The sequence below is a fragment of the Bombus fervidus genome, chromosome 3 (genome assembly GCF_041682495.2).
Source record: "Bombus fervidus isolate BK054 chromosome 3, iyBomFerv1, whole genome shotgun sequence".
NCBI lineage: Eukaryota > Metazoa > Arthropoda > Insecta > Hymenoptera > Apidae > Bombus > Bombus fervidus.
Genome location: NC_091519.1, coordinates 13390000 through 13406148, shown reverse-complemented (window position 1 = coordinate 13406148; position 16149 = coordinate 13390000). Strand labels below are relative to the sequence as shown.

The window sequence follows — 16149 nt, the reverse complement described above, 5'->3', positions numbered from 1 at the left end:
TAGGAGGATATAAAAAAATGAAAAATACATATCTATGAAATAAAAACAATATATTTGAATTATTTGTCAATTATATGGAATATATTTGATGAAAAATAGGCAAATATTTGTAATCAATTTGACTTTGGTTTAAAGCGGTAAGGGATCATCGTAGCAGCGCCACTTATTTCTGCTGAATGTTCCGCTCATTTCTTGTTACAAGTAACGGTTAGGTAAAAAAAGATATTGGATACCGTGGCATAAGTTTAACTTGTAAAAAGCGTATTTAACGTAATTTAAATTGAAAATAAAATTATATTTTGTATAATAAAATAGAAAAGAGGTTGATTGTGAAAATTATCATAAAAGAGTGGCAAGAAAATCCAGACGAGTGGCGCGTCTGTGCAAACGGCTCCTCTTTGGTTGCATGACGTAATTGTATTGATCGCGGAAGAAGAGCCGAAAGTCGCATTCGCCATCTTGGACGAATTGTGGAAAAGAAGTTTCTGTGTCTCGCAGGCGCGGTACGCTTATAATAATTCTAATCCGTGACAATCCGGACATTAATTAATTTAACTGGGAATTAACCCTTTTGTGAATTAGAAACCCATTTGGAGCGGACCAAGGTAAGTCATTATTTCTTTGATTTACTTCTCCGTCCAAATCTTTTTTTCTACGTGGAAACCTATCTAACTTTGTCGTCTGATCATTCACTTCCAGAAGCATTCTTTTTATTTAATATAATTACCATGATATCTTGATTTTTTCTAAGCTGCTAATTTTACCAACTCTCTCTATTGTTGTTTAATTTCATGCATATTTTGACGTGGATCTTCTTGTTTTGGATTTTCTTCATTTTGACATCGCAATTCTGGGGTTGGGTCTGATCTTTATATTCTGTCTATATTCCATATCTTTTAATTATCATTTTCCGTTTATTTCATTTAATAATCCATTATCCTGTTCGTCATCCTTTATTTTTCTTCATTTTATGTTCATCGCATCCATTTCCTTCTCGTAACAAAGCTTTGCGAAACTCTTTTGTCCGCTTTCTACTTTTCGCATCAAGAAACATTATTCTTTCATACCATTCTTTATACAGTATTATTCATCAATTTCGTCCAATTGTATTTGTTAATATTTTCATTTGCAAATTATGATTGATTCGGAACAAACCTGATTCGTACCAGTTAGTTTTCTGCATAATTTAATAACTATCATTCGCGATAGCTTTCTTTTCTCTCTCTCTCTCTCTCTCTTTCTTTCTTTTCCCCCCTCTTTTCTTCCGTTTTGGTTTATTTAATTGTATTAATAACTATTAACTTTTTATGCTCTTTCTTCATTATATACATGTATTTTTAATATATTATAAACATTGTGGTTAAAGATTAGAAAAGTTTTATTATATCTAACAATTTCATTTTAATATGTGTAAGATTGGAAAAAGTAAATCCTGGTTTCTAAGTTTTGTATAAAATGTCCTTCATATTTATGTTAAGATATATGTGTGGTGTTCATTTTAATATTTCATGGAACTTCTTGATAATGTACAATGATTTAATTATTAATCATAATTTATTTGCTGACAGCTTATAATGATAATAAACTTCAAAAATACTTCTTTTCAATAATGAATTCAAAGTCGTCTCGAATTTTTCAAATGGAACCATATAATTCTTTTTCCATTATATCGTAGAGGATATTAAAATGTATTTAACATGCATGAAACATGATATAGTTATTCATAACATCAAGTTTGTAGCAGTAGAAGTAGTAATATTTATCTTTGGTTCAATCTTTTGAACAAAATAAATTCAAGCACAAAATACAGCGTGGAAATAATTATTTTATTAAATTTTGGTTTAATAAGATCCAATTAATGTTGTTTTTTTGCAATTGTATTCTTCTGTAAGGATTTGAATATATTATTCTTAAATTGATAGAACAATGTTCTATGCTTATATTTATATTATTTACAAGTGACTGAATCAAAAAGACAAATATTACTACTTCATTGCCGTAATTTGATATTATATCAATAAATATGTCGAGTTATGGTTTTTGAATACATTTCAATATTTTATACAATAATATTGTAGTAAGACAATTATTTAAGTTTTATTTAAAATACTTAGAATGACCTTGAGTTCACTATAAAAAAGTATTTCCAAAATGTTTATTATTGTTATATATTGTGTATTAGACATAGATAAATTTTATTTAACATCTTTATGAACATATCAAAATATTGGGAAATGCTCAGAAACACACTTGTAATTACCATATTGTTGTATTATTACAGTAACAAATATTCATATTATTATACAATGTAATGATTGTTTGTATGTGTTAGTGAAAAAAGAATAAGCATGTGATCACAGTTTTTATTTTTTATTTTACTGAAAGCCTGAGAAAATGCTATAGCTGTAACTACAGCCGTTTTGTTCAACAAAGTGTTAATAATTTTTTTTTTGGAACATTGTTGCAAATAGTTAAAAAGTTGTTAGAATGAACAGTAAGCAGGTAATACTAAGGGAAAGATAACTATAAAACTACTGTAAAAAATTTGTTTTTATTTTTATATCATAGAATTATGTTTAATTTTGTTATAGTAAAAACTATAGATGTATATAAATATTATTTATGTTTTCAGACAAAGGGTTCGTTCTTTGGGTCTGATTGATACTAAATGGTTGCCTGCAGACAGCATGTCTACTCTGTCAGGGCTTGTGTCGAAGGGGGAGAAAGGAAAATCCAAATTTCAATCATTAGACATCAATAGCTTGTACCGGGTGAGTAGGGTGAGTTGGCTAAACAGTTTTGTTCTTTCCCTCCATCCTTATTTGTTATTTCCTTATTTTTTCTCCTATCCTCCCTCCAGCTTTTCCATTCTTTATACCTTTTTTGAGTATATTTGCTTTTCCTATTTATTTATTTTGTATTTTTATAATAATTATTGTATATATTACCATTAAAAATTAAAACTATTATCAAGCAATTGATTGCTTAAAGGAAAGTGGGATTGGTATCCGATTTATACTTACAGGGAGAATCTTTAGAACAACATCAGCAAAAAAACACACTACCACGCAAACATGGAATGCAAAGTCTTGGGAAAGTGCCTTCGGCACGGCGACCACCTGCTAATTTGCCTAGCTTGAAAAGTGAACATAGCAGTAACGATCCAGCTGTCAGTCTTGTGCCAAGTGGAGGAAGTGGTTGGGCTACTACCAAAGAGTCAACAACTACCACTACTGCTACAACCACCACGACTGTAACTGCATCAGATACATCCACTGTAACTTTCGTAAAAATATTCGTTTGTTACGTAAATTTTAGACTTCATATTTGTTCAAAAATATTTGTTAAATTATAAAGCAGTATATATTTTCTATATATAAAAATTTATATATATTTATTGTTATTATTCTATATATTCTATATATATGCTATTTTATGCTTTTACTTTCCATATAATTATTAAGGATTACAGAAGTAATTGATGAAATAAATTATTTTATTTTTAGGCAAATTCTTCAACAGCACAATGTGTGACAGGAACCATCACAACATCATTACATCCATTACTCCCAGGGCAACAAAATACTTCACAGTCTTCATATTCTTCCGATGTAAACAACAAATCATCATGGAGTGCAATAATGAGCAGATCTGGAGATGGTATGTAAAGATATAAGACTGTTATATGAATATGTGTACAGTTGTATGTACAAAATATATGCAAAATATGTGTACAACTTTCCCTTTAAATTTTGTTGTATTTGTGACTATTGACATGATTTATGTATATATAAAAACTCCCTGCAATAGATTAATGATATTTATGCAGTATAATATAAGTTGATCATACATTTGGTCTTTAAGCAGGATGTATTTTTTCTTATCTTCTCCTTTGCTTTATTTTAGATACTATTTATGAATTATTAACTTATACGAACCAGTAACTACTATACTTGTTTCATAACTTATAAAGCATAATATATTTTGTAGAATTTTATTTGTTGTAAACCTACTGTAATTAAAAATTAGTGTAATATCGAATTAAAGATCACGTAATCATAATGGGATTTTTCGTTGCTATTGAAATATAGGTACTGTATCAGGAGGCCAACAACAGTCACAACAACAGCAGCAGCAACAGCAAACGGCAAGTCGGGAATTAAGTGCGCAATACGGACCTGGACCAAGTTTACGGCCTCAAAGTATTAAAAATTCTATTATTATATATTAAAAATGTTAAATAAATGATTCTTTTTATTAAATTAAATAAATAATTTATATTAGCGGAAGGAAGTTGGATACAAGGTGGAAGTCGTACAGCCAGTGGTGCAGGAATAGCAACTACAGGTCCTGGAAGTGGGAGTTCAGGGGTCCAGGCCCCCCCTTTGAATATCACTGGATCAGGAGGACATACCGACATATCTGCTGGCGGGCGACAGAACTTGGTCCAGTCTCCCAACATGGGAATGGGCCAGGCAGGCCCTCATAATTCTTCAAACAGTCAGAATGCTGTGAGTTCTAGTTCTCATCAAGTTGGTCCAAATCTACATCACTACAGAGGACTTATTCCTCCATTTGTAAGCTTTATTATTTATATGTTTTATCGTTGACAATATTATTTGATTTAGTTCATTGAATTAACTTTTTTGAATATATCCAGATGTACAGAGGAAATTTTTCTGGTGGATTTCCTTCTCAATTCCCGGCAAATACAAGTTCTGGTGCACCTAGACCTCGATTCAATTATCCCTCAGAACGATTTCCTCCTCCGCCTGTTCGTCAACAGGAACGCGAACGTGTACCCGAAGAAGAAATTATTACACGACCAATTATTAAAGAAGAAGATCTTACTCGAATGGACGATATTTCTCGCGATGCTGGTTGGGCAGCACATGACGATATTGATTATAATCAAAAGCTTGCCTTCAGCGACGACGAACCTGATCCTGAACCTTCGAAAAAAGATGAAAGAAAAGACAATAAGGAAGAAAAAATAGAGGAAAATTCAACAGATGACAAAGAGAAGACAAGAGATAACCGTGATAACCGAGAAACTCACGATAATCGAGATTCGAAGGAATCACGAGATCAAGCAACTCATCGTTCATGGACTCAGAATACTTTATCCCGTGATTATCGTGGTTCGAACGGGTCTGGTAGTTATAGCGGTCAGTCACAACTGCATTCGGTGCATTCTTTAAGAGGTCAGAACATTTATGTGACTTAGGTGCAAATCTATAGAGTTGAATTCATTTTCATTTGTACTAGTTAAACTAAACTAACCACTTATGTACATCGTGTTATATCTCATAAATTTGTTTATCACTTTCGTCTTCATTTTGAAAATAGGTGTAGAAGATGACGAAGCATGGAACGAGAGACGCAGACTGAAAGTTGTTGAAGTAGCATCGGCTGTTGAACGTGCTCGACAACGGAAAGAAGAGGAGGAAAAACGATATCAGGAATCAACTAGACAAGCGGCAGCTAAAAAATTGCAAGATTTAGAGCAAAAGTTAAAGGAAAAACAAGCTAATGAATCTAAAGGTTTAATAAGCGTTCCACCAGTGCCTATTCCAGTTCCTGAGTGGGAACGAGAAAGGGAAAACAGGGAACGAGAAAACAGGGAACGCGAGCGATCCGAAGGAAAAGATGAAAAATCACTGAACCGTGAATTACGTGAAACTAGAGACGGTCCAAAAGATAACAGAGATTCACGTGATCAGTTAATATCAGATTTTCGACAAGGAGACCGACAGAGTTTTACGAGACAAGATAGTATTCGTAGTGAACGTGATAGAGAACGAGACCGCGATCGTGATCAAAGGGATACGAGAGATCGTGAGCTACATGCTTCATCCTCTCGATATTATAAAACTAATTTACCACCTCGATTTCAAAAGCAACAGGCGGAAAAAATCAATGCTGGTCTTAATCGAGTTTTTCCTAATACCGAAAGATCAACTACGCAATCCGTTCCATTTTCTCAGCAATACGATCCTGGTAGATGGGTTCATAGTCACAGTTCTTTAAGTAAGTGCAATTATTTTTTGGCCTCTTCGATGATAAGCTTGAACGAATGCGTATAGCCGATTGAAGAAATATAGGAAGGTCATAAGTCAGTCAAAGACGTTAATGTTTTCAATATTTCGAAATTCTAAATACCAATTTAAAGTTGTGAAAAAATTTTTAAATATCTATTCATAAGCTACTTTAATACCCTTACGGCTGTACCAATCGGTTTCTCGTTGTTTAATATTTTAATTTATGATCGGACTATATCGCTTCCACTAATTATAGATGCACGCATATATATATATATATATATATATATATATATATATATATTCTTTTGCCATACGCGCGTACTTTTGCATGTGTCTATATTACACATACAAACATACAAGTACGTTTACGTTGGACAAATATATGTCTACTCATGAATATCTGTGATAAAAAAAATGAGCGTTTAATATTTTTGTTTTAGAAAATCTGAAATAATGATTTTCGTTGTTCCCCATTTCTATTTTTATATCTATTTTATATCTATTTTTATCTACACGTGAAAAATTATTACTGTTATATTCAACGAAGCTTGTATTAGTAGACAACAACTTAAAAGCATCATCATCACATGGTGCGTCACAACGCCGAAGTAGGACAGATTCAGACATTTCCACTTCGATGGATGATGATCGACCTCCATCTCGAGACTATCGTGGTTCTCTACTTCGAGACGATCGATATCGTCATTCTTCTCATCGACCATACGACACACGCAAATCAGGTGGTTATTACGACGAGTATACTCGCAGCTGTAGAGATCACGACTATGATGACAGACATTCTCGTGATTCCTGGGAACGTGAAAGATACTTCGACGACACTAAAGATCGAGATTCAAAGGATAGCATAGAGTCCAGAGATAACAGAGAAACTCGCGATATTCGTGATAATCGTACCTCCAGGGATACCCGAGATGCGAGAGAAATTCGAGAAAGAGATAACAAGGATAAAAAGGATTATGATAATTATATAAAGGTGTTAAACTTTATTATTACTAGTAGTAGTAGTAGTATTTTTATTTATCTTGCCAATCTTATCAATAGTATATTATTTTAAATCTTCGGAATTTCTAATATTTCTTTATAAATCCTATACAATGAATATATGTTTACATGTTCTAACTCTTTTTTTCAAACTTATGTTCATCTGTAGGATCCCTTTGATGATCGTAATCGTGAACGTGATCGCGAACGTGATCGCGAACGTGATCGCGAACGTGATCGTGAACGTGATCGCGAACGTGAGCGTGAACGTGAACGAGAACGAGAACGAGATCGCGATCAAAGAGAAAGATCGGAAAGTACGGAATGGCGCGAAGAACGTATCATTCAAGATAGAATGATTGATAATCGTCGTGATATACAAAGAGAAGAACGAATGGAACGAAACGAACGTCCACAAAGACCAGATTCTCGTGATAGTCGTGCTTCTCGAGAATCAAAGACATCTTTGCGAGATGATGATTCGCACAAATTGCGAGATTGCAGTTCCTGGGTAAATGAGGTTGTCGATTATGAAGAAAATAAACGAGATGTCTATCATGAAGATATTCGAGAAAGAGAACGAGAAAGGGAAAGAAGGCAACCGCTAGGACCTGTAACTAAAGAAAGAATCGAAGCAGATGAATTGAAAAACGAAAAGCGTAATCTAACTCAATTAAAACGGGCAAGTTCCGATCAAGATAAAAAAGATCAGACGAAAGAATCATCGTCGACTATAGAAGCGAAGAAGGAAATGGATGTTTGGAATAGAAAGGTCGATCGAGTTAATGAAAACAATCGAGTAATGGAAAGAGGTGATAACTCGCCAAAAGCCTGGGCGGATGCTGTTTCTCCGACGTTCGAAAAAGAAGAAGAAAAGACTTCAGAACCTATTAAGAACGATAAGGATTCGGAGGATTTGAAGCAAAATTTCGAGAAGTTAAGTATAGAAAAAAGGGAAGACACGTTAAACGAAGATGAAGCTGTGGAACAGGTGAAGGAAGATAAACGAGAGAAAAATATTCGGAATAGAACTAGCAGTGGCGGATCGAATTCCAGAGTGCGTGATTCTCGAGGTGGGCGTCAATGGGGTAGCACCTATAGCGTGTATGCACGAGGTTGGCGTGGTCCAGAAACAAGAGGACGAAGAGGTGGACCTAGAGCCGCCACTAGACCAGCTTCTGCTAGAAGTGGTTCATATGGACATACGGATTCAGAAAATAGCGCTGATGAAGTGTCTGGCTCGACAGAGTCTGGCAAAGAAGAGAAAAAATCGGCTAGATCACCAAAACCTAGTCAAAAAATAGAAAAAGAAGAACGCAATCGTGAAGCAATAGTGTCTGGTCGAGATGAAAAACGGGCCGATTATTCTCAATCACAACGCAGCGAAAAACGAACTTACGATAGTAAAGTAAGTCGTGAAGGTTTTGCACCTTCGGGTGAACCGTCTCGCCGCGGTCGAGGAAGTAGTTTCCGAATTCGAGGTACAACTGCTACCGGCAGCCGAATGGAGGGATATGGGCCTCCATCTAGTAAGAGTCCTTTTTCCTCCGAGCGCAATATTGATGAAAAACAAAATTCTATGCGACAGAATCCTTCAACGCCTACTCCGGAAAAGGAAGTAAATTCTCTGTTACCATCACAGAATGAATCTACAGATGATAAAATTATAGCAAAACAACAAGCACTTACTGCTGGAATAACTGGAAAGCGTGCCAAATCTCCAAACCAGCAGTCTCAACAAACTCAACAATCTTGTAACAAGCAAGATACAAGTCACGCGAGCAGCAATGCTCCTTCTCAAAAGGTACAAGTTACAAGAAAAGAGGAATCTCGCTCAAAAAGAACTCGCAGTGGAAGTAGAAGGGTAAGTTTTAGATAATTCGTGAACGGTTTTTCCATTCTTTATATTCTTCCTTTCTTTCTTCCCTCGTTTCTTCTCTTATTCTTAATAAACATTTAAGTCGTTTCGATATAATATTATTTTAACAGAATAAGCAATAATTTACATTTGAATCTATTCCATGATTATAGGGTAGAGATAATCGTGAATTACGTTACCGTGGCAGTGGTAGTAACGTATCGAAGCAAACATCTTCGGATGTAGGAAACGAAGATTGGGAAACCACGTCCGAGAACAGCGAGGATCATGCAGAGGATCACAAAGAGTCACGTAACAGTCGTAATAAACAATTTTCTGCGCGTGCAAGCACTGGTAGTAATCAAAATATTGTAGCGTCAAACGTGCATTCACGTAGAAATGAACAGACAGGAAACAATCGGGAACAACGAGAAAAAAATATAAAGTCTTCCAATACAGCGTCTCGGGCGCCTGGCGCGGAGAAACGAAATCTACAGAATTCCAGTTTTGCCAATCAGAAAAATCATTCCAGCACCATTCCGCCGTTGATACAAACGGCTCAAGTACAAAACGGAAGATCGAGAAATCAAACTTCTGGTAGCAATTCGACAACGTCGGGTAAATCAATGATAAAGGATAGTACGGTGAATCGTATAGATGAAATAAAGTTAAGCGATCCTAATTTAGTTAGTCAAGCTCTCAATGATATCAATAAGAGATCCCAAGGAAAGGAGAAAAAGGCTATAATCGATTGCGAAATGGAAACGAATAATTGTACGGAGGATGGTCCTAACGTCGTTGAAGATAAAGTTGATTCAGATGGTTTCCAAGAGGTTCGTTCAAAGAAGAATGTAAAAGAATCTAGACATGGTCAAAAAGAAGAGACAAAACCTTTGAAACGTGAAAAGGAGAAAGATAGAGAACGCGATCGTTCTAAGTCAAAAGCAAATGGGGGTTCACAGCAAACGACTTCATTGCAACAAGTACAAAGTATACCGCCTTTGCTTGGTCAAGCCATTCCACAACCAGCAAATATGGTACAAAAACAATATGATAGAACTTTACGGAGCCAAAAGCTTGCGCCCAGATTCCAAAAACAGCGCTTAGCTAAACAGCAGCAACAGCAACAGCAACAAATGTGTGCATCTGAGCCAAACGACGCAACTAAAATCAATAATTCATCAAATAATTTCGGTAAAGATTCGTCAAGCGGCGGCCCTGCACCTCCACCATCTGTAAACGCTTGGGATAAACCGTTTACAACGAGTCAATTACAATCGAATTCTCCATCAGCTGTTTCTACTGACATCCAGTTGATAACTGGTTTATCTACGCAGAGCGAACATGGTCATATTCACAGCCACGAAGTTAATGAGCAGACGAATTCTGGTAATAGTAGTCAACGAAATTCACCAAATGGCGAAAAAAATGCTGGAAAAACTTTAAAAGACCAACTGATTGAAAAAAATTCAGTCTCTGATGTTTCTTCACCACCTGTGCAAACATTAATTTTTGAGAATACGAATTATTCAAAAACTACCAAGGCTGGTCCTTCTGATTTAGCAGTAAAAACCAAATTTCCGAATCATATAAAAGCTCAACAACAACGCGTTGAAAAGCGCACAGATTTGGAAGAAGAAGGCAATACCGCTGCCACCATCCAGCAACAACAACAACAACAACAGCAGCAACAAAGTCTACCTGTGGCATTTTCAAATAAACCAAGTGACTTGATAAAAGATAAAAATCAAGAGCCAATTCAAATGCCTCTGTCGTTTAATAAAAACGAAGATAACGCAGATATGAAATTAGATTTCACCTTTGATTCAGATCTCTCTCAATTAACCGAAGACAAAAGTAAAAGCTTAGGAATGACTCGATCTATGCACATGGCTACTGGCCAAAATACTATTTCTCCTTCTACGGCAGAGCTTAACTTAAAAATTGCATCGGTAAAAAAAGTATGGGAAAATGCACCTATGCCAACCGTAGTCGAGCACGAGGATGGTAATGTCGTCAATACAGCTAATACTTTCCCTCAAGCGTTCGAAAGTACGGATGTTGATGACAGTTACAGCCCTCATCAACAATACAATCAAAATAACATGAAAAATGAAATAACTACTTCAACGAATGTGTGCAAGGTGAGAAATCATTTCGCGAACATTATATCATGTTATCATGCATGCATATCTAAACTATTACATCACTAGAAATTGACTCGACATTCAGTATAAATTTGAGTAAAATGCATTTTTTCCAGTTTGTTCATTCTGTTCTTTACTCCGATTTTAACGTTCTTTACTCGTACTTGAAAATTCCCTTAAATAGTTATCATGGTGAAAATCAGAAAGGTAAGTGGCTAACGCGCATTGTTTCAATTTTATTTCTATTAGAGAGTCATTTGTTCATTTTTTTTCCATTCTTCGTTTTGTTTTGTTTCTTTTTGTCCCCATTCTTTTCTCTCTCCTGTTTTGGCACATCTCTTCTAAGTATTAACATCAGCAAATACTCATTTTACATATCAATTACCTTCGTTACCATTGTATTATTAAGATATTATCGTACTCATCATCATTATCATTTTTGTTATAATATATTTTTCTCTCAAATTATTTATTGTCCGTATTATCATTGCTTTTATTACTTTATTGCATTAATATCATAATCATCTCAACAATTATACCCCTTTACTGGATATAATCTCTTTATTATTGATTTTCCTCACTTAATTAAACTTACGCGGTTAGCGATGAACCTAACTATTTTCACCAGAATTCAGAAGAAGATTTAGAAAAAGAAGAGAAAATCGTTTCCCAAAATTCACATTATTCCGTCAGCATCGATTAGAACGACAGTTGATAGTGATGTAAATAGAAAACTAAAAATAACGAAATACCATGTCCCCTGTGGGAAGATGCTGACTCTTTGCCTGATGCGCAGCTGGTTCCCCCGCAGGTGAAGCCGCAGCAACAATCCTCGGGCAGCAGCAGTGGTCAGTCTGGTTCAACGGTTCCCGGGCCAAGTCCTATTGGAGCAGGTCAAAGTCCTATAGGGCATCCTCCTGTCAGTCTCCAAGGACCATTGAGCCCACCTCCATTCAATTCCACGGGACAACCTTCTCATATTAATTACCAGGTGATAAATTATTTTGGAAATGCTTGCCTATACTTTCCATGTTTCGTATTTCGCATTATTGCAGAATCTGTCATAGACTACAGAATATAAATTTTGTAACTTAGTATTGTGCTTAATATGCATTTCTATTTTGTTCTATTACTATCGTTATTTTATTTTAAATATTTTTATTTTTCAGGAGTTTCCCCAATATCCAGGATCTCAAGCTGCGCAGTATGGTAGCATGTCTGCTATACCTTCTCCGCCAGCCGTGTTATTTAACACTGGTTCCGGTCAACTTCCAGCTCAAGCAGGTGGTCTTTATGGAGCGTTTCAGTTAGACCAGAGCCGATCTCCTTTCACACAGTATCCACCATATGCGCCATCTCTTCAAAATTCGTTCAGTCAACAAAACGTTTATTTGCAACAGCCCCCACCTCCGCCACCGCATGCACCGAATGCGCCAACTCCGGATATGTATCAAAGCAATCTTTCACAGTACCGGATCGTAAGTAATTGTCTTGTGTAACGTACCCCATTTCGCATTCGAGAAAATCGTTTCAACAACTACAAATCACATATTAAATATGGTTCTCTATCGCAATGCGTTGCTACGTGAATAAATAATAAAAAAATAAAGGGAACGACTATTCGGTGCTGAAATTAATTTGATACAAGAATATATATACAGGATGTTCTGTGAGGTATAATTTGATCAACTTGATTCATATATTGAACACACTCTGAATAAAAAAAATAACATATGCAATAAAGATTTGTTTCGTTTCGTTTTATTTTGTTAATCAATTAGATACTTTGTTATTACTCTCGTTGAAGCTATATGCATATGAGGATATTTTCTGTTTAAAAAAGTTTAGTATATTTATAAACTAACTAAGTCGAATTTAAAAGCTTGAATCGAATATCGTGCACAAGTTTTGTGTTAATTATTGAGAACGAAACAAACGTACTATGCATGGTAGTTATTGGGAATACACGTGGTTAAAATTTGTTGAATATCTCGTTGAACATATATATATATTATAATAAAACATGTGTATATATATATAATAAAATACAAGAACGTTCACTTTTCACAGACCGCAGCTGCTGCTCCGCCATTTGGACAAAATCAGCAACTTAGTAATAATCCAAATACAGTTCTTATTAGCTCTTCTTCAAATTCTTTGATGTCAGCCAGTGTGAAGCCATCTTCTCAACCAATTGGAGCTATCGGAACTAAAGCTCCTCATTTTCAAGCACCGTCTGCTCCTCAACCAAACCCAGTACGTCTTAGTTTAGTTTAACGACATATGGTTAATACTTATTTAATTTCCTGCACGAAGTTATTTATCAGATTATTTGCAAGATGCGTATATCTTTTTTTTTTTCTTTTTTTTCTTTTTTTTCTTTTTTTTTTTTTTTTTAGTTAACGTACATACCATATGATCCAAATCAAGTACTCGGCGTGAGTGGCAGTTACATGGGCAATTCCCAATTGGTACAGAGACCCGGTCCAAACGTACAAGCCTCGGCTAATAGTTATTATAGCGCAACTTCGGCTGGTAAGTAATGAAATGTATACGTATTGATAATTCCGAAAACAAACTATCATTATTATATTTTCATTTATGATTCTTTGATATTTCTATTTATTTTAGATGTATTTCCCGGATCGCAAACAGGTTTTTATCAGCCAGGGGGTGCTACACAGCAAACCGGTACTCATTATGGACTTCAGGGATTTGGTCAGCACAGCCAAAGTTTGGCAACTGGTAGTGCTGCTCCTGTTGGACTTCAAAACTTCAGCTCAGGCTTTTTATCTAGTTCGGGGTTACAGATTGCTGCAGCAGCTCAGCAGTTTCGTAATCCGACAGGAGGACTACCTGGACCAGCAAATACAGGCCCTACTTTTCTTAGCAAACATCAACCACAAGAACAGCCTAGACAATTAAAGAGTCCATCAGGGAATCAGCAAGATGTGCTTGCATCAGTTTTCAGTTCTAGTAAATTGAATTACTTTTTATTCAGTATTATGGCGCGTGCTTTGGAATCTATATAATGTTAAGAAAACTTTGCAGCACCACAAATTCCATCTCCGAAATCAAGAAACTGTAAGCAACAATCTTCATCTCAACAGCCACAACCTAGTCCAACGCAACATCACAAATATCAACAGTATCAAGGTGTTAGTCAGTCAACTTTGGTAAGTCATTATGCTTAGATCATCAGTAACAAACTGTATTTGCTATGTTCTTAAATTTATAATTAAGTCTTTCAGTCTGCTGAAGCAAATTGTAAGTTAGAAGAACAATAAATAATAATTATAGAGATGAGATAACAATAGTAGGAAATAGATAATTAATTTTTTGATAAAATTGACAATAACAAGTAACTAATATTTACAACGGTAACGGTATAGAATATTAAATTAAAAAAAAAAGATTGATAATGATGAAATTATTATAGATTTTACAACAAAATATTCGTGGCATGGGCATGCCACCACGTGCTGGAATTCAACCATCGCAACAAAGATATCCACCACCCATTCAGAGACCAGTTGTTCCATTTACACCGGGTCCAAATCCGAATAATCCTACGCAACAACAGCAACAACAACCTAATTGCATGCCGTCGCAACAGCAGCAGCAACAAGTTCAAATAAACCGCCACAGACCGAATCTGCATCAACAGCAACAACAGCAACGAAATATGAAGATGCAACAACAATATTATTCTACTCAAGGTTCATATTTATTATATCATAATAATGCTAATATAAACAACTGCTGTAGTATCATCGAATTAAAAAATTCAAACTAATTCTTATATTGTTTTATTTTTTCCTTTTAGGAAACGTTAAAATGGACACAAATGAAAAGACAGATTCGCACAATGATAAAATCAACGATGGTAGCTCTGGTGCTCAGCAAGGAGGCGCTAAACCAAACGTAAATTCACAAGACAATGACAATAAGGAAGAAGTGAATCAACAAAACGAGTGAATTGTGACAAAGAACATTCGATCTACCTTTTGAAAATGCAATTTGCGATCATATATAATGGTGCGACATCGATCGAAAGGTAAATGATAATGATTAACTTGTCATACGTGTGGAGCGATTTGAACTCCAACTGATATTATATTTGTCGATTTAAAGCGGCTTGCGAGCTTAGAATTCGTAATTAATAATTTGGCCATGTCTAGTTAGAATAATTTAATCATGGTGTATCAAAGAAGGAAAACGATAGGTGATATTGTTGTTATACATACCAATGCTTCTCCGAATTAACAATCATAAATGTTTTACCTTTCATGAATTCTCAACAAACAAATCGCTTTTATCGAACATTCCTTTCTGTTCGAAAAAATATTGCAAATAGTAAGACGGCAGCAATGTCGGGGATGTAAGACAAATACCCGAAGTAAAATGAAACCTGATCGATACCATCGAGGATAATTATCATCTGAAAAAGTCCCTGTAAATTACGCCTTTCAACATCAGGGACATTAACACGTTGTTCAGTTAAAAGATAAATAAATAAATAAATAAAAGAAGTTAAATGATTAGACTGACGCGCACAACGTATATTCACTCGATGTCAATCGATCATCCGAATCAATTAATTACATTATCAACTGTGAAGATAAAAAAGATGTGCACAAGACTTATGTTTCTGTATATGGACACGACGGCGGTCTGTGGTATACGATAATATTAAAATCAGATTTTCGTGAAACGTAGTTCGACAAATATATTACACGATCGTCGCTATTATTTGTAGAGTATCACTAAAATGAAAAAAGAACAAATCGATGAAGAAGACTGTTGTTGTGTATATCGAAATTAAAACAAGAAAGTATATACATGCGATGATCGTACGAATTTGCATGACGTTCCCCAATATGACAATTAAAAAAGTTCGTGTACATTAATCGTTTATTGATATACTGTGAGGTCATGGTGAAGCTTGTGAAAAATAAATAGTGCAACAATCGTTTATGGTACTGAATATATTATCATGACCTAACCACTCTCGAAAAGAGTATCGATTATTAGAAAAATAAATGATACAAGGAGTATTGCTTACAGAAATTCGAAATGCGTTCGATTTTTCGTGTAT

The 16149-nt window shown here is 35.1% G+C and overlaps 1 protein-coding gene across 5 annotated transcripts; it reads left to right on the top strand.

Moving 5' to 3' along the window:
- The first annotated feature begins 165 nt into the window (after positions 1-165).
- Positions 166-16026, top strand: Nocte (no circadian temperature entrainment). Of its 5 annotated transcripts, none has more exons than XM_072000030.1 (19): positions 166-605; positions 2633-2771; positions 3026-3277; positions 3507-3660; positions 4092-4202; positions 4285-4577; positions 4661-5204; positions 5350-6030; positions 6602-7038; positions 7216-8910; positions 9078-11048; positions 11848-12042; positions 12221-12529; positions 13122-13307; positions 13451-13586; positions 13683-14027; positions 14103-14227; positions 14491-14770; positions 14878-16026. In XM_072000030.1, the coding sequence occupies exons 2-19, from the start codon at positions 2688-2690 to the stop codon at positions 15027-15029; spliced, it is 7950 nt and encodes a 2649-aa protein (XP_071856131.1). In that variant the 5' UTR covers positions 166-605; positions 2633-2687; the 3' UTR covers positions 15030-16026. The 5 variants fall into 5 exon arrangements, with proteins under 5 accessions (XP_071856131.1, XP_071856133.1, XP_071856129.1 ...); XM_072000032.1 differs by having other exon boundaries at positions 2633-2780; positions 4661-5168; XM_072000028.1 differs by having other exon boundaries at positions 2633-2780.
- The last annotated feature ends 123 nt before the right edge of the window (positions 16027-16149 follow it).